A 20,257-nucleotide genomic window follows, 5' to 3' on the forward strand; every position below is an offset into this window, starting at 1 on the left:
TCAGATTTTAAGGCAAATAATGAGTCCATAAAATTCACTCACAAACATGAGTTGTGCCACAGGAAAAAATTACTATTTTAAAACAATCCAAAATAGTTTGCTACTTTTGTTAGATTGACCATTTCTGGGAATAAATACACCAATATTTTAAAATCTTTTGTTTTCTAATTTTAAGCTTTATTTCTGAGAGGCATGACATCAAATCACTTTTTTTAAAATATTTATTTAGTTTTAGATGGATGCAATATCTTTATTTTATTTATTTATTTTTATGTGGTGCAGAGAATCGAACCCAGTGCCCCATGTGTGCGAGGCAAGCACTCTACCGCTAAGCTACAACCCCAGCTCCACTGAATCACTTTCAAAGTAGCCACATCCCATCATCATTTAATTTCATGACTTGCTATTAAAAAAAAAAAAATCTGGGGGCTGGGGTTGTGGCTCAGTGGTACAGCACTTGCCTGCCACGTGTGAGGCCCTGAGTTCCATCCTCAGCACCACGTAAAAATAAATAAAATGAAGGCATTGTGTCCTTCTACAACTAAAATTTTTTTTAATTCAAATAAGAAATAACATATTTTCTTTTTTTCTTCTTTCTTGCAGTGCAGCGGGTTGGATCTAGGGTCTCTCCCCTGACAGGCAAGTGCTCTACCACTGAGATATCCCATCTCTCTATTTTTTGACATAGAGAGTCAGTACATTGTCCGGACTGGCCTGGAACTTGTGATCCTCCTGCCTTAGTCACCTACACAGCCTGAATTACAGACATGTGTCACTACGCTGGACATATATTATTCTTTTTATACAATTAAAATAAATGAAGATAAATTGAGATTTTTGTCATATATCTTGACATAGGTGACAACTGTCTGGCATATGCATAAAATCAAAAGTTGGAAATTAATATGAGAGTTTCCTTTTCAAAGTACAGCATTTTATGCAAGCTATTTAAATTTCAATTCAAGATAAAATTGATCTAACACATACTGTTCTTTGAAATGAGGATCATGTGATTTATAATCAAAAGCAGCAAGAGAACGCTTTTTTTTTGGCACTAGGGATTGAACACAGAGGTGCTTTACTACAGAGTTACATATGAACTTGCTCGTTTTCTTTCTGAGACAGGGTCTCACTAAGTTGCCAAGGCTGGTCTTGAACTTGCTATCCTCCTGCCTCAGTTTCCTGAGTCACTAAGATTACGTGTGTACCACTGTGACCATTTGAGGACACATTTATAATTATAATCATTAGTAGTCTGATACAGGTGTATGTGGGTGTGGGTGTGTTTATTTATTTAATCTATTTATAGTACTAGGGATTGAACCCAAGCACTTTACCATTCAACTACATCCCCAATCCCACCCACCTTTTTTTTTTGAGACAGGATCTCACCAAGGTGCTGAGGTTCCCTGAACTTGTGTTCCCCCATCTCAGCATCTCTAGTCACTAGGATCACAGGAGTGTGCCACCCTCCTTGGTTGAATGCAGTCCTTTCTAAAACCAAAGACAAGCCTAGTGACAAGATTCTCTTCTTGGTCAAACTCTATACTTAGTTCCTCTGGTCTTTTCGACTAGGCTTCAACTCTGAGACTTCCATGTTCCTTTCCTCATTATCTACTTTAAGAAGAATGCTGCCAAGTCCGTTTAGCCAGAATCCCCAAACCTCAGTATCTGATCATCCTGGCTATCTCATCTGCCACATTCCCCCAGGCCAGCCTTCAGCAAAAATCCTGTTAGGTTGGTTTAGCCAGAATTTCTTCTTACCTCCAGTGTGTCTTCTTAGTAATCTTCCACCTACTAATTCCCATCCTGCTCCTGAGCTATAAATTCTCACTTTTCCTTGTTGTATCTGCCACTAGAAAACTTGCTTCAGTTTTAAACATTGCCTTAGTCCCTATACCTGTTGCAACAGTATCCCTGAATTAAGTCTGCCTTAGTGTTCTTTAACAAGTGTGCTTGAACAGTTCTTTTCCTTAACACCAGCTACCCAAAGATCCTTCTCTGCTAGGAACCAAAGCAGCTGAGAATCACATGCCCTCACCTCCTATTCATTCTCACGGAAGGAATGAAGGATGGAGAGGTGGTGTACCCAGACCCACCAACAAACAGAGAAGGTCACAGGGTATTTTGTGAGGAATATGCTTATGGATATGGACCTTAGTGCATACCAAGGCTTTCCAGATCCTCTCAGCAACTTTATGATTTGAGAGAAGAAATGCTATCACAGATATGGTTTGCAAGGTAGCTTTTTTTTTTTTTAAATAAAATCTACAGGGGGCTGGGGATGTGGCTCAAGCGGTAGCGCACTCTCCTGGCATGCGGGTTCGATCCTCAGCACCACATACCAACAAAGATGTTGTGTCCACTGAGAACTAAAAAATAAATATTTAAATAAATAAATAAATAAATAAAATCTACACATACCAACAGCAAGGCCAGCAAGAGAAGCAGCACCCAAACAGGACATGTCAAAGTGGGCTGGTCTGTCTATATTCTCATTAATCAGGTCTGAAGTCATCTGCATGACAAAACCGTTCTTACAAACTCCTCCATCTGCCCTGTGGGGAGCAAGATATAAAAGATATCTTTTAATAATAGCATCATTCATTCTTTTTATGTGGGCTACATATTTTTCTTACATCCTTGATTTTATAAGTTTAATGTTTTTTGTGCTAAAGATTGAACCTAGAGCCATGCTAAGGAAGTTCTCTCCACTGAGCTATATCCCCAAACTCTGTATGTTTTTTTTTTTTTCTAATTCCAAAATTATATAGCACTGACCTGATGACAAACAATTTTACTGGGTTTTTGCTAAATATTTTTCCTTAGTCCTGCCATCAATTTCCCCAATTGCCCTGTCTGTCTTGGGACTAGTCAAAATAGGCTAAGTAAAAACTAACCCAACATAAAAATTCATTTGGACATTATAGGAACAAAAGTCAGTAAATTTGATAGTTCAATGCCAAAAAGATAGCTAAAACTCAAAAAGAGAGATTTTTTTAAAAGATTTATACAATACACATGAGTGGCAAGATTCTACCAAATTTCATATTATGTTATATTCTCCAGAAGTCCAAAATTAGCTTTCCTATCCTCTCCAAATTCCAGTGACCAAGAATTTACTGCTAAGGAGCCAGGCATAAGTTCTTTTTGAAATCCTGAAAAACCAGAATGATTAAAATACTAATAGCAGCTACTACTTACTTGTAACCTAAATGACCCTGTTAGAAATAAAGCTCACATACCGGACGTTTGTAACAGGAATATGGATCTCTTTCTGCATCATCTCATATAATTGTTTGTTTCTGGTTAAAAAACAAGATAACCATTTAGAGGGCATTCATATAATAATAATCCTCTATTCTGATATCAAAAAATTAAAACCGCAGTTTTATTTACCTGATGTTTATAAAACATGCGAAAGAAAATGTTAAAGAAATATTGGCTAACTGCAGAATGCCTAGCAAATGCCTGATTTAAAAAGCAGCTAGGCTCTTCATGCTTTCCCCCTTCATATAGCATGTTTTTTATTTTACAACAAAGTTAAATCTTTTACCATTCTTCAAAGAAAAAGTAAAGCAATTAGCTATTTAAAAGGTGTTCATTAAGATGAGATACCACAAATAACATTTAATAGAATTCATCAAATACAATTATTTTGTAATCATGGACATTAACTTATTTTAAACTAAATGAAACAAATATTCTTTATCATGACAGCTATATCCGCCCCCACAATGGGGATTGAACCTGGGGGCACTGTATCACTGAGCTACATCCTCAGCCCTTTTTTCTGATTTTATTTTTTGACACAGGGTCTTGCTTGAGTTGTTGAGGCTGTCTTTGAGCTTGTGATCCTCCTGCCTCAGCCTGGGATTATAGCCTATGTCACTATTGCACCCAGCTCTGACAGCTGTGTTCTTACTTTTAACAATCTACACTTGTCCCATAGCAAAAGGATCACAGGAAATATATATAAATAATAATTCTGATGATTTAAGTCTTTGGATAATAGAAGCATTATAAATTTGAATTCTCCCTCATGAATAAGGAAGCTAAACCTTTGAAAATTCCAATTTGAACCTCTCATGCTTAAGAGAAATTGGAATTTTTAAAAATTTATTTATTTTTTATAGTTGTAAATGGACAGTATGCTTTTATTTTATTTATTTCATTTTTATGTGGTGCTAAGGATCGAACCCAGTGCCTCACACATGTTAGGCAAGTGCTCTGCCTCTGAGCTACAACCCCAGCCCTGGAATTTTTTTATTCTTATTTTTTTTCCTGTGGTGCTGAGAATAGAACCCAGGACCTCACATATGGACAATACAGGTTCTATCACTGAGCTTTAACCCCAGTCCTGGATTTTTTTTTTTTTAATATTTATTTAGTTGTAGATGAATACACAGTATATTTATTTTTATGTGGTGCTGAGAATAGAACCCAGTGCCTCATACATGTGAGGCAAGCACTTTACCATTGAGCTACAGCATCAGCCTCCCCTGGATGTTTTTAAAAATCATTCAATTTCAAAAATCAAATCTAATACTGGTACTATTTAAATGAAATATCAAGGAAATTAGCAATCAGAACAGATTAGATCAAATGCAGTATGTTTTAAACTGAAAGATTAAATTAAATAACTTAATGAAAAGTAAGAAATTTTCAATTTTTTAGAAGTGCTGATCTTGTTTTACTCTCTAACTAGAAAATAATCCTCTAACCTGGGAAGGGGTGGGAAGGTCCCCCTCCCCCACTCTTATTTACCAGCTCTGGCCCCACCCTCACCCTTCTTGGCATTCTTTCTCTTCATGGGGCCTGAGAGGCCACCCCTATATGGAGGGGACAGTCAATAAGCTTCTGGGACAATGAAGGACAGGATGAGCACCACCTGCTTGTGGACCCTCCTATGCACTGACAGACAAGCATGCATGTACATGGGTGGGCTTGGTAGGCCTACCTTAAAGATCTGGGTCTGTAAGCACTGAATATTTTAATTTGATAGCAAATTAATACAGGAAATGGCAAAGCATGTAGATGAGAGGCAGGGAACTTGGGGCAGATTTTCTTACCTGAAAGCTATTGACTCCAGTATTGCTCGGACGAGATGGTGTTTATTGGTAGAAGACTTCAAACCCATAAAAGAAGCACATGCACAGGGGTCATTTAATGGAGCCTAAAGGAAGAGGTAAAAAGAACGTATTATAAATGTTCTTAGTTATGTCTACAGACTTGAGGAAATTTATACAATAAAAATAGGCATGTTACAAGAATACTTAAAAATAAACGATAATCCAAAAATTAAACATTAGGATTACTTTCTTTCCTTCTTCTTTTTTTTTTTTCCTGTGGTGTTGGAGCTGGAATTACAGGGCCTGGAGCTAGACAAGTGCACTGTCAGCCACCTACACCCCCAGCCCTAGGATAATTTTTTTTTTTTTTTTGGTACAGGGAATGGGATTGAACCAGGGGCACTCAACCACTATGTAGAGTGACTGTTAAGGATATAAATTAGATTTAAGATTTAAAAACAAAAACATTCTTTTCAGTGGCACAGCTTACATCACACATATTGTCAGACGTATTCACTGGATAAAGTCTGTATAAATCACAGGGCGTGGTGGCGCATTCCTGTAATCCCAATGGCTAAGGAGGTTGAGACAGCAGAAGCTTGAATTCAAAGCCAGCCTCAGCAACTGCAAGACACTAAGCAACTCAGAGTGACCTGTCTCTAAATAAAATACAAAATAGGGCTGGGGATGTGGCTCAGTGGCTGAGTACCTCTGAGTTCAATTCCTGGTACCAAAAAAAAAAAGTTTTTATAAATCTTTGCATCCCTAGAATGCAAGACAATTCTAGGACATAAAGATATAAAACAAAGGGCTGGGGATGTGGCTCAAGCGGTAGCGCGCTCTCCTGGCATGCGTGTGGCCCGGGTTCGATCCTCAGCACCACATACAAAGATGTTGTGACCGCCGATAACTAAAAAATAAATATTAAAATTCCCTCTCTCTCTCTCTCTCTCTCTCTCTCTCTCTCTCTGTCTGCCTGTATCTGTCTCGCTCTTTAAAAAAATAAAAAAATAAAAAATAAAAAAGATATAAAACAAAGATCCCTGCAAGAGCTTACAATCTCATAAGGAAACAGAAGAACAGTTCTGACACATGAATATACTCAGGACATATGGACACACTAGTGCTACCAAGAAAATGGCTTCCCCAAAATAGTACTCTAGCTTCAGGGGTTTTCTTCTTTTTTTGAGGAACTGGGAATTGAACCCAGGGGTGCTCTACCACTGAGTTACATCTTCAACCCTTTTTGTTTTTAATTTTGAGACAGGGTTTTGATAAGCTCTCCAGGCTGGCCTCAAACTTGGGATCCTCCTGTCTCAGCCTCCTAAGTGGCTGAGATTATAGGTGTGCCCCACCATGCCTGGTTAACACAGTATCTCTTTCCTTAGAAAATTTTCTATATTCCTTCTCCTGGTTATTTTACAATCCTCCTCCAAATCTTTGCTCAGTTTCCTCAGAGAAAACTTCCGATCCAGAGACTGGATTACGTTCCCTATTGCATGCTTTTATGGAACTCTACAATTTCCCATGATTCTATGCACCAGTTTATGACCACGTTTGTGGGATTATTGATTCAATCTTCCCCTCTATACTGTAAATGCCATAAAGGGAATCTCGAATTATGCTCACAAGGTGCCTCCAACCACTGTATGTAGCACCTTAGAGAGGACCAATTAACATTTAGTGAATAAAGGAACAAATAATACTTTTGCTAATTACTTAAGGAATTCTTACAGAATGAATCTGACATAATTTTCCTATGTACATATATGACTATATCACAAGGAATCTCACCATCATGTATATCCACAAGAAGGGGATCCTAATTAGAAAAAGATAAATTCCATGCTTGTATAATTATATCACATTGATTCGACTGTCATGTATAATTAAAAAGGACGAACAAAAAATTAAAAAAGAAATTCAACATTAAGGAGGTATGTTCCATAGAAACTTAAAATTTCTTTATAAATTACAACACCCCCATGTTAGTCCATGTGAGTCTGTGTGATGTCCTGGTAGGAAACACCAGGAAGGTCCTTCTACAGGCCTGGACACACTCCATTATGGCAGATGGCCTACAGCCACAACTTCAGGCTGTTACTGCCAATCCTAATGACTAAGCCTCCACAGAACCATCATCCAACAAGGATCAGCAGCACTCAGCAAAACTCTGTTTGGCTCCCTAAGCAAAGCTAGCTACCTCTTTCCCAGGGCACACACTACCTGCCCCAGGGCCCTGTCACCACCAGGATCTCAGCTGAATCTGATGGGGAATTGCAAGATGGTTAATGCCATGCTTCTTGCCCTTGTCAACCCAGAACCTGAATGTATGTACCTACTGTGTGTTCTGACTGCCATAGTATTTTATGTCATATCATGAGGCCTGGACTCTGGAGTCAGAATGCTTAGGTTCTAAAACCAGTTCTGCCATTCACTAGCTAGGTGAGACCAGACAAGTGATTTAACAGCTCTAAACCTCAGTTTTCACTCTGGGGACCTAGCTCAGTTGTAAAGTGTTTGCCAAGCATGCATTAAGCCCTGGGTCACAGCCCCAGTTCCAAAAATCAAGCAAGCAATCAATCTCATTTTCCCCATCTTCAGAGTGGGATGATTCGAGTATCTTCTACCTTGTTGAGTTACTGAAGATTAAATGAACTACTGCACGTAAAAAATTTAGGACAGTGGGTTATGGTGACATAAGACTATAATCCTAGCTACTCAGGGGGCTGAGGCAGGAGGATCAAGTTCAAGGCCAGAATCTGCAACTTAGTGAGGCCCTGTTATAAAACAGTGAAGTGAAGTGAAATGATGAAATAAAGCAGAACTGGAGATGTAGCTAAGTAGTTGAGCACCTGCCTGGTGTGGGCTTCTAGATTCTATCCCCAGCAGCTTAAAAAAAAAATAAAGAATGAACGAACTTAGAACATATCTGATGCATAGTGAGTATTCACAGGTTAGTTGCCCCTACAATTATTTATTATTATTCCTTGTCTAAACCCTTTATAGTACTATTGCCTTTTTTTTTAATTTTTATTTTTGGTACTGGGGATTGAACCCAGAAGTGTTTTACCACTGAACTTCACCCCAGCTCTTTTCATTTTTTGAGAATGAGTCTTGCTAAGTTGCTTAGGGTCTTGCTATGTTGTTGAGGATGACTTTGAATTATCCCCCCAAGGATGGGATTATAGGAGTGTGGCACCATGCCCAGCAAATCTCTGTTTTAGTCAGCTTTTTCCTCACTGGGACTAAAAGACCTGACACAACACAGAGGACAGACAAGTTTATTTGGGTTTAACAGTTTCAGAGGTCTCAGTCCACAGAGAGCTAACTCCACAGCTCTGGGTCTGAAGTGAGGCAGAACATCAGGAAGGCAGGCATGGAGGAGAAAAGCAGCTCAGGACACAGCAAACAGGAAGCAGAGAGTGCTCTGCTCACCAGGGACAGAATAGAAACCCTAAAGGCAGGCCCCCAGTGACCTATCTCCTGCAGCCACACCCTGCCTGCCTACATTCACCACCCTGCTAATCGGCATCAGTGGATCTACCCAGTGATTAGGTTATATCTCTAAGCACTTCACCTCTGAATGTCCTTGCATTGTCTCACCCACAAGCTTCTGGGGGACATCTCAAATCTAAACCACACCACTCCTCATCCTCTGAAGACTGAGACTTGGCTCCTAGTCCTGTCCATCTACTCCACCATCTGCACAGACCAGTGCCTAAGTAGGTAGCTCCTGATGCTTACCTCCAATGCCTACTATCTTGCTTTCCAAAGCACAAGCCCTGCTAAAACAAAGCCACAATGGTTGCATTCACTGGTGCCACCCAGGTGTGTGGTCCACCCCTCTGCCATCCCCAGAGTGCCTGTCCCAGACTTTCCCATTTGCCACAAAGCTCATGATCCAGCACCCTCTTCTCAGCAAACTTCTTGAGAAACTGAAAGTAACAGGAGACTTCAATATCTTAACGCTGTCCTCACTCTCTGAAGCTCTAATAACATCCTAAAACTAAAGGCAGCATCAGGCACTTGAACCTTCCTTCTTTCCATTCCCCATCTTAAATTTTCTCTAGTTGTTGACACATTCTGCCTCCTTATTTTCCAAGCAGCTTTGTATCAACACACTATTGTTTGAGTTAACTTTCAGTTTTCAATTAAGAGCTTCATTTTACAAGTTGGGAAATACCGCCTGCGGTCCTCCCCCACAGACACCCCCACCAGCCCTCTGCTGCCAAGAGATAACCAGATTGTCATCATGCAGGACAGAGAGGCTTTAACAAGCTGAAACTAAAAATCCTATCTGTAACACTACTGTCTAAAGCTCTTGGGCTTTGGCAAGACTTCTTTTTTAAAATCTCAAACTATGTATTATTTGTACAGGATGTGGTGATGAAATGTACAGATGGAGCTGTCAAGACAAAGTCACTACTAAGTCCCACAGCACATTTTTCAGAAAGGAAAGAATCTATAAAAACCTAATCAAGCCCTACCTTTGCTGATGACAATTACCCATTTAACCTTCTTCCTGAAACCTCAATTAGATAAAAAACTTTTGCTTCCTGTCCTGCCATGGCTGCTGTTTGGAGTTGCCTCGCATCACCCTGAAGAGGATGAAGTGTAATCTCTACATACACTCCATCAGCTTTCAGGCCTTTAGGACAAACACACAGGAGGAGAATATTAAAGACATCAAAGAATGCTATTTTTAAATCTAGTTCTGAAAGTAGAGTACATTTAAGATCTAAAATACCCTGATTTACGTTTTCTTTTACCAGGTTCTATGTTATATCTGCCAAACTTTAAAATTTTGGACCTTATCTGATTGCTCAAGTATAAGACAAATTCTCCAAGTGAAAAATTTTATTTTTTGAAAGAAAGAAAATTTTTATAGGAGGCTTAAAGGGAATGGTATAAAACATTCCCAGAAAGTAAATTTGTTCATAGTAGTGTACTTGAAAATCTCTTTTAAAAGTCTTTGTGACATATGCTAAAATACAAGATGGGATCACAGTTCTTTCAATTAAATAAAAAGTTCAATGTTACAAAATCAAATCTTTAGGTAACAGAGTGACAGATACAAAATTTGGGATGTGGTAGAAGAAAAAAAAATGTTTGTAATGCCATTAACTTAAAAAACATCTGTAATCCACTAAAAGATGGAACAAAATAAACTTCTTTAGAATCTTCCAAACTTTTGATCATTTTTTAAAACTAGGTTCAGTTTTCGATTAGGCAAAGTAACTCCACCACAAGAATTAATGAAAAGAAATCTTGAGTTTTGAAAAAAGTTACCAAAACTTACAAATATATAACTTTTTTTTTTTAACAGAGAAGATTTATTTATTTTTTTAAGAAAGAGAGAGAGAGAATCTTTAATATTTATTTTTTAGTTTTTTTTTAGCAGACACAACATCTTTGTTGGTATGTGGTGCTGAGGATCGAACCCGGGCCGCATGCATGCCAGGCGAGCGCGCTACCGCTTGAGCCATATCCCCAGCCCACAAAGATATAACTTTAAAATATGTACATTACCTGTGCATGTGGTAGAATGTAAATATGCCCTGATATTATTTTTCTGGTTCCCAATGGTACACTTTCTATTTGGTACAGAATGCCCATTTACTGATATATTTTCCCCCTACTAGGAAATGACTATTTTTAGTCATGATAAAGTAATCCTCCTCAGTCTTATGTAAAAGTTCTATGACAAACCTGCCAACTCTTAAGTCTGCCAAGGGACAGAGTTCTAAGCAGAAGCCAGCTGAATTCTGCAAGTACAAGCCAAGCCAGCAGGGTCACACTTAAGGGACACTCTGCTCTCTTATGGAATCTGTGCTGGGCCAGAGCCCAACTTCATAGTCCTAGAATGTACCTTTCATCTTAGTTATTTTCAACAGCCAAATTTTCAGGTAATAGAGTGACAGATACATAATTTGGGGTGTGGTGGGAACAGAAAAATGTTTGCAATTGCCATGAACTTAAAAAAAAAAATTACCTGTAATCCACTAAAAGATGGAACAAAATAAACTCCTTCAGAATCTTCCAAACTTTTGGCCATTTTTTCAGTCTCAGCAGCATCTGTGAAAAGATCTGCAAAAACAAACACACAAACAACAACAAAAAAACCCCTAAAACAAAACGAAGGGGTTGGGGAGGGACAAACAGAATTATGTTACACAACTAGCATTTACCCGCATCCCAGGCATTGTGAATATAATATAAATGATGTTCCCTTAAAAAAGTCAGCACAAAGGTCACTGTGTTCTAGTTCTGAGTTCTTACACTACACAGGTTTATGAGCCCACAGAAGGGAGAGGGGACAATGAAAACAGAGGCTCTTCCAGGCAAGCTCTGCATGCAGCAGGCCCTTTTTTTTTTTTTTTTTTTAAGATATTTGGGCTACTTACAGAAGCAATTCTATGTCTGTTTTTTTTTGGCATTAAAAATTATTCTCCTGGGGACAGGGGTGTCACTAAGTGGCAGAGAGCACACTTAGCATGCAAGAGGCCCTGGGTTCCACTTCAGCAACAAAACAAAAACAAAACAAAATTTTCTGAAGATAAGATCTCCTAGTTTTCTGATGAAAGGATCATCTATAATATACAAGAGAATCAACTGAAAAATTACTCCATTTTATGAGTTCAATAAGTGGCCAGTAATAGATATATTAAAGGTCAATCTTTTAAAAACAAGCAAACAGCTGGGCATGGTGTTGCACACCTATAATCCCAGCGGATCAGAAGGCTGAGACTAGAGGATGGTGAGTTCAAAGCCAGCCTCGGCAAAAGAGAGGTGCTATGCAACTCAGTGAGGCCCTGTCTCTAAATAAAATACAAAATAGGGCTAGGGATGTGGCTCAGTGGTTAGGTGACCGAGTTCAATCCCTGGTACCACCCCCCCCCAAAAAAAAAAAAAGAAAAAAAAAACTTTAAAAATAAAAACAAGCAAAAATAGAAAAACAAAACTTAATTCATTTAGTGAACTTTTTGCTGAAGTATATAAAATATATACAGAAAAATGTGCAAGTACTAAGTTTATGGATGATAAACTTATTTTCCTTCCTTCTTTTTTTGCAGTGATGGGGATCAAATGTAGGGTCTCCTACATGCTAGGCAAATGTTCCTTCCACTGCGCAGATCACCAGCCCCCTGAATGAATGTTCACAGGGTGAACACATCCAGGTAACCCATATCTAAATCTACACAGAAACTTCTCTTATTCAACATCACACTTGGGAGGTTCATTCAGATTACTCAAGTAGTTAGTTATACTCCATTCATGTGGTATTCTACCATGTGACTTTACACAACTCATTAATCTAGTCTGCTGCTGATAGGCATTTGGGTAGTTTCCAGTGTTTGTTAATATAAATAGACCACACTAAACTCTTGTGTACATTCTTTTTGGTGGAAATATGTGTACATTTCTATTTATTAATTCCAAGAAATGGAATAGCTAATTATAGGATCTTCATATTTGGGACTAGCTTTAGTTGATGCTGCCAAATACTTTTCTAAATTGGTTGTACCAATTTAAGGTTCCTACAGGTATGGCATCTTATGTCCTTGGCAATAATTGATGTTATCTATGTTACATTTTAGTTATATTGATGGCATTGCATATTGGTTTGATTTTACATCTCCCTGTTGACTAATGAAGTCAATAATACCTTTTCACTGGTCATTTAAGTATCCTTTTCTGGGAAATAAATTTTTTTAAGTTCTTTTATACATACTTTTAGTTGTTGATGGACCTTTATTTATTCATTTATTTATATTCAGTGCTGAGAATCAAACCTAGTGCCTCACATATGCTAGGCAAGTGCTGTACCACTGAGCTACAACCTCAGCCCCCCTGTGAAGTGATTTTTGAAGGAGCATGAAGAAGGGTCAGATGAAAAAGCTCAGGAATCAGTCATAATAAATATTACTGTTTTTATACAGCCTTAATGAAATTGGTTTTATTTCAATACATGATTTGTTACACTAATAACGAACAACTGGTTAAAGAAAGACATGTAAGGAGGATGTATATTAAAATCAAATTATTGAAGATTGTCCAATAATAACTAAAAATTTTACTCAATGTGACAATCATCGGATTCATAAACTTCACCCATTGTTTTAGTCAGGTCTTCTGTTTTTCATGGTCAGAAGACCTGACAAGGATAATTAGAAGAGGAAAAGTTTATTTGGGCTCACGGCTTCAGAGGTCTTACTCCACAGATGGCCAACTCCGTGGCTCTGGGCCTGGGGTGAAGTAGAGCATCATGGTGAAGTGTGTGGCAGAGGGAAGCAGCTGAGATGTGGCACCAGGAAATTGAGTTCCATTCACCCAGGACAAAATAGATAATCCAAAAGCACACCCCTAGGGACCTACCTCCTGTGGTCGTACCCTACTTGCCTATAGTTACCACCCAGTTAATCCTACTGGGACTCTCATTACCCAACCATTTCACCTCTAAACTCTCTTGCATTCTTTTACATAGGAGCTTGGGGAACACCTCATATCTAAACCACAACATGCAAAATATCTTTGGCACTTCAAAAACTAATGTTAAAAGTTTGTTTTAAAATCTATACTTTAAAAAAAAAGTCATGTGTAAGTTTTAAAATCAAGACAAGATGTGAAAATGCACACTAGACAGCTGGTTTGAGGAAAGCTTTTGATAACAGGCAAGGAAACATGGGGAAAAAAAGAGATCTAAGTTATTCACATTTTTCACTGTTTGTTCCATTCCTTGCTTGAAGAATTTCTTTAAATAATCTTCCACTTAAACCACTCTCCAATGGGCGCAGTGATGAAAAGCTTTAGGAATTAGCACACTCTGCTCTCTCCCACTGACTGCAGCTACAGTCCTGGGTGGAATGCAGGGAGAAGCTAGCTGAGGACTCTGAAGAATAAGCCAGGAGGAGGGGGAGGACACCAAATGCCACCAAACTGACGGTCAGTTTCCTGTTTTGTGTTCTGGTGTCTCCTGGCCTAGGCTTAGGGACAGCGTGAAACCGGAAACCGAATTGATACTGGGCACAAATAGAGCTTTGAGAAAAGTCCACTCCCACCAGTCTGAGACACAGGAGATGGGTTTGGATGGGACACAGTGAGGAAAGTACCATTTTTTGCTTTGTAGATTTTTCTTTCAGGCTGGAGCTCCCAGGCAATCCCAAGGTAGCATCAGCGACAGCCCAGGGACACAGTAATACAGTACTGCAGGCCAAGAGCACAAGGGGCATCTCTGTTGCGTTCTTCTTCTTTCACTCTTGGTGTCTGCCCACCCCAAGAAACCCTGTGGCTAACAACAGCCATCACAGCAGAGGCAACCAAAACTTGAGATAGCAGCACTATGGAAGTCCCTCTTGCCACCCAGATAAGGAGCCAGAAACAGCGGGGAAGGTGTTCGGTACAGGAGGGAAACAGAAGCAACTTCCTAGCTAGAACACCAGGGCATGGCTCCTGACAAAAAGTATTCAAGAGATCAGTGAGAGAAAGGTGCTCAGGAAAATTACTTCACAAAGATTTTTATGGGGGTGGGGATGTAGCTTGGGGATGCTGGGGATGGGACTGGTAAAGTGCTTGCTTAGTGATTGCAAGGTATTGGGTTTGAGCCCCAGCACCACCAAAAAACTATATATATATATTTTTAAATGAACTCTTAGCCTAACCCCTGAGCTGTGCATGTGAAGATTAAACCTATACAATAAACCAAAGGCACTGTTCTCCAGGTATACCACCACCCACTGGCCATTGGGTGGCAAAAATGAGGGAAAGATGCAAATTTTAGAGCCTGAAAACTGAAAGAACACTGGAACCACAGCCCTAAGAAGGTGGAGAACTTATGATCTCAGCATATCCAAACCTATGGCCTATAGGAAAAGTTAAAATGCTCAGTGGCAGAGCTCTTGCCTAGTATGTGTGAGGCACTGGGTTCGATTCTCAGCACCACATATAAGTAAATAAAAATAAAGGTCCATTAACAATTAAAAAATTAAAATTAAAAAAAGAACAATTAAAAATATCAAAATTCTCCATAGGATTTGAAGAAGACCAGGAGATGCATGAAATTCAAATTTTGAAAACAATAGAAAATTGATCAACACATGAGAGACAAAGGAAATCTCAACAACTTGCAAAGAAAAAGACAATAGACACCAACCCCACAATGTCATCGGCACTGGGGACTGTCAGGCAGAATCTGTAAGACAGCTGTTACCACCATGCTCAAAGGGATGAACGTTCTTGAAACAAATGGGAAGACAGACACTCACAACAAGAAATAGAAGGTAGTAATAAGAACCAAAAGGAAATTTCAAAACTGAAAAATATAATAATCAAAATTTCAAAATTCATGGCATGGGTCAACAGATGAATAGAGAAGACAGGGGGAAATCCAGCAAAGTGGGGACAAAGCAAAAGAAATCATCCTATCTGAACAAGAGGGAGGAAAAAACCCCCAAAAAGCAAAAAACCCCCAAAGCAAAACAGAGCTTCTAAGACCTGTGGGACAAAAAGAAAGCCTACCATTTGTCTCTTGAGTCCCAGGAAAAAGCACCACTAATGAACTATTTGAAGAAAAAAAATGACTATAAACTTCCCACAGTGAATAAAAATCTACAAATTCAATAATCTCTAGGTACATGCACAGGGCTCTGGATTCATCCCCAGCACACAGGCACAGCTAAGAATGTCATGCTATCACACAAGAGGGTGACTGCAGATAATGATCATGGATTAAATATGCATGTGTAAGGCCCTGGGTTCAAGTACCAGTACCATCAAGGATTTTAAAAGTGTTTACCATGAAGGAATGATAAATGTTGAGGAAACAGATATGTTTACCCTGATTAATCATTTTTACAACATACAAATATATTGAAACATCACATGGTACCCCACTAATATATACAATTTTTATGCATTTTTTTGGTGGTTTTGAACCAATGCACATACCAAGCAAACACTCTACCACCACGCTACAGTTCCAGCCCATTTTTATATATCAGTAAAAAATGAATAAATGAATATAAGACTCTAAAATGAAGAGAATCTCAGTAAATCCCAAACAAGCTAAAACACAAATAACTTTTGCTTAGACACATCATAATAAAATTGAAAGCCAAAAACTAAAGGCAAAGAAAAATCTTGTAATGAAGTCAGATTACATAATGGAGAATAAATATTCAAATGACTACGAATTATGAATTTCTCATCAGAAAGTATGAGACAAAAAGGTAGTGGAGCATTTCTTTTCCTTTGGTACTGGGGATGAACCCAGGGGTGCTCTCTCACTGAGTCATATTCCCAGCCCTTTTTTATTTTTATTTATTTATTTATTTGGTATTGGGGATTGAACTCAGTGGTACTAACCACTGAACCACATTCCCAGCCCTATTTTGTATTTTATCTAGAGACAGGATCTCATTGAGTTGCTTACCAACTGATGTTGCTGAGGCTGAATTTGAACTGGCTTCGAAGTGTTTCAGCCTCTTGGGATTATAGGCTTCTAGTCATTTTTATTTTGAGACAGGGCCTCAGCTAAATTTCTGAGGCTAGCCTTGAACTTTTGATTGTCCTGCCTCTGCATCTCAAACTGCTGGGATTACAGACCTGTGTCAATGTGCTTGGCTAAGAACAATATCTTTTTTATTTATTTATTTATTTATTTTGTAATTAAAGATGAATGCTGAGGATCAAACCCAGTGCCTCACTCTTGCTAGGCAAGCTCTCTGCCACTAAGCTACAGCCCCAGCCCAAATAATCAAGAAAAAGAACTGACAACCCAGAATTCTACACCTTGTAAAAATAAACTTCAGAATAAAAACAAAAAAAAAAAGACCCCATAATTTTCAAAAAAGGAGAATTAAGAGTACACTGCCATGTCATTAAAAAAAAAAAAAGCCAAAGGATATTCATATGTAAAAAAAGAACCTTGACCAAACCTCATGCTTTAATAGAAAAATTAACTAAATATGGATCGTACATCTAAATGTAAAACATAAACTATGCCAGTCTTAGGAGAAAATATGAAAGAAAACCTGTCAAATAGCCTTAGATATACTATCCAAAGCAGTCTATAAAACAAAAAACTGATACATTAAATTTCACCAAAATTAAATTAAAAACTTTGTTGGTGGGGGGCACGGGGTGGGTGTGGGGGTGGTACTGGCCACTGAGCCCAGGGACTTGCACATGCTAGGCAAGCACTCTACCACTGAGTTACACCCTCAGCCCTTTTTGTTTTATTTTGAAACAAGGTCTCACTAAGTTGTTGGGGCTGCCCTTGAACTTGTGATCCTCTTGCCCCAGCTTCTGGAATAGCTGGGATTACAGGTATGTAAAGTGTGCCTAGCAAAATTTAAAAATTCTGCTTAACATACTTTTAAGAAAAGAACTTTTGTTCAGCATAAAAAAAAAAAAGGACTCTTTAAAAAGCAGGTGGAATTTAAAAAAAAAAACAGTAAAAATACAGATCAGCTACTTCTAGGGATTAGAGTTGGGCAGAGATTATCCCTGTTAATGACTGCATTAGTCTATGAAGGTCCTAAAACATCTGTACAATTATACACCAGAACCCCAAATTGAACCCAAACACACACACACATATGTACACATATGAATGACTGCATGTACATTGTCAAAGCTCGAAGAACATTTAAAAATAGGTAAACTTAATTATATGCAATTATACCTCAACAGACTTGAAGTAGTATTTATTTTTTCTCAAACATAGGGACAGAGGTTCACCTTCACCCATAATAAAAAAGAAATGCTGCTGGGTGTGGTGATACATGCCAGTAATCCCAGTGACTTGGGAGGCTGAGGCAGGAGGGTCATAAATTCAAGACCAGCCTCAGCAACTTAGTGGGACCCTGTCTTAAAATAAAAAATGTAAAGGGCTGGGATGTGGATTGGTGGTTAAGCCCCAGTGGGTTCACTCCTCCATACCAAAAGAAAAGAAAAAAAAAAGGAAAAAGAAAAAAGAAATGCCATTTTAATACTGAGATGTCATTTCTCACCCATCTAGGTTGACAAAAATTCAAAGGCTCACGGGTTGTGGTGGCACACTCCTATAATCCCAGCAGCTCCAGAAACTGAGACAGGATAGAGAGTTCAAAGACAGCCTCAGCAAAAGTGAGGTGCTATGCAACTCAGTGAGACCCTGTCTCTAAATAAAATACAAAATAGGGCTGGGGATGTGGCTCAGTGGTCAAGTGTCCCTGAGTTCAATCCCCAGTACTCCCTACCCCCCAAAATTCAAAGGCTGGACAATACATGTAACTAGTAAGTTGCAAAGGCAACAGTTTCATATGTTTTTAGGGTGAATACAAAATGGAATAATTCTTGTGGAGAGGAATTTAGCAATATCCAACAAAACTACTGTATATTTGCTCTTTAACAAAGCAACCCCACTTCTGAGAATTTATTACTAATATAAACCTCTAACAATATGAAAATATAAATTCATACATTCATTGTACCATCATCTGGATTTTCAAAACACTGGAAACGACTTAAATGCTCCAAAATAGGCCACTGGCTGGCTTAACTGCATGCACATCAGTAATGGAGTATTGTGCACTGTGTAAAGGACCCACAGGATCCTAGGGACCTAGTGTGAAAATAATTCCCAGAAAAAAAATTAGGTGAAAATAGCAAAGTACAAGAGGACATATATAACATATTACTTTTGTGTAAGAAAGCAGGGAAAAGAAGGAAATATACACATATCTTGATGTCTTTGCAAAAAGAAACAGGCAGTACAGAAGATAAATGAAGTAATAATCTATAAGAGGCAGGGAGACGGAGTACAAGGCCGGGGGTGGGGCGGTCAAAACTGAGTGTCTTTTTTCCTGTTTTTGGCTTTGGGAATGATGTTAATGTTTCACAATTAAAAAACAGAAGAATACTTTCTTTTTTTTTAAGAGAGAGAGAGAATTTTTTAATATTTATTTTTTTTTAGTTCTCGGCGGACACAACATCTTTGTTTGTATGTGGTACTGATGATGGAACCCGGGCCGCACGCATGCCAGGCGAGCGCGCTACCGCTTGAGCCACATCCCCAGCCCCAGAAGAATACTTTTTAAAGAAAGGATTTGGGGAGTGGACTAAAACTGAATAACATGAACAAATGAACCAAATTCTATTTCTTTCATTTTTTTTTTAATATTTATTTTTAGGTATAGATGGACACAACACAATGTCCTTATTTTTTTATGTGGTGCTAAAGATCGAACCCAGGTCCGCCCGTGCTAGGCGAGTGCTCCACCGCTGAGCCACCATCCCAGCTCCCCAAATTCTATTTCAAATTAGTAAACTCACTGAAGTTTATTAATTTGAAAAAATGAATTTACCCACGAAAATTCTGACCAGTGTGCATGGGCCATTTATCCTGGGTATAAAGCCTGGAGAACTCAAAGCTTCACTCCTGTTGGGCTCCACTCCAACTCCAGCACCAGGGTGGACTCATCTTCCGGGTGTCCTCCCAGCAGGAAAGAGGAAAGCAGGGCCTTGAACTATGACTGCTATCTTCTGTAACTCTACTCACTGTGAAGCCTAACCAGTCACTCAGAACCCTTCACCTTTGAGAGAATGTTTATCTCACCCCCTCTAATGAGGGAGATTTTTGTCTCTCTCGGGAAGGTACCCAGAGTTCCTTTATTTCTAGTAAACAAGAGTTCTGGATAATTTCAAACGCATTACTTATGAAGAGTCTTATGGGAACTGCTTGAGGCAGGCAGACTTGACGTGTAGCAATTAAAAATGATCTGAAGGGCTGGGGATGTGGCTCAAGCGGTAGCGCGCTCGCCTGGCATGCGTGCGGCCTGGGTTCGATCCTCAGCACCACATACCAACAAAGATGTTGTGTCCGTCGAGAACTAAAAAATAAATATTAAAAATTCTCTCTCTCTCTCTCCTCTTTCACTCTCTCTTTAAAAAAAAAAAAATGATCTGAAGGAAAAGATGTCCCCTGACCCTTGTTATTGGAGGAGGCAGAGATGCAAACTGCCTCAACTGTAGAAAAGAAACAGGGCTTTCTTTCAGTCCCTTAACTATGTCATGTTTCTCCCTGCTCAGGGAGTTCAGAGGGACACCAAGATGGCAGAGGCAAGATACAAGAAAAACATTCCTAGAGGACAAGACAGGGAGATGAGTCATCATGGCCTGAGGACTCCCACCACTGGTAGTTA

General features: G+C 38.9%; 1 protein-coding gene across 4 annotated transcripts in view; it reads right to left on the minus strand.

Annotated features, from left to right (window-relative positions):
* Positions 1-20,257, minus strand: part of GK5 (glycerol kinase 5) — an 80,499-nt gene that overhangs the window by 6,540 nt on the left and 53,702 nt on the right. For all 4 annotated transcript variants that reach the window (XM_081301679.1, XM_081301678.1, XM_081301680.1 and 1 more), the window contains 4 exons: positions 11,068-11,162; positions 5,073-5,176; positions 3,246-3,305; positions 2,425-2,558 (listed from right to left, as the gene is read on the minus strand). In XM_081301679.1, the coding sequence (XP_081157805.1) occupies positions 2,425-2,558; positions 3,246-3,305; positions 5,073-5,176; positions 11,068-11,162 (393 nt within the window). The remainder of the gene's footprint in view (positions 1-2,424; positions 2,559-3,245; positions 3,306-5,072; positions 5,177-11,067; positions 11,163-20,257) is intronic.

This window comes from Spermophilus citellus (genome assembly GCF_964194105.1).
Source record: "Spermophilus citellus genome assembly, chromosome: 7".
NCBI lineage: Eukaryota > Metazoa > Chordata > Mammalia > Rodentia > Sciuridae > Spermophilus > Spermophilus citellus.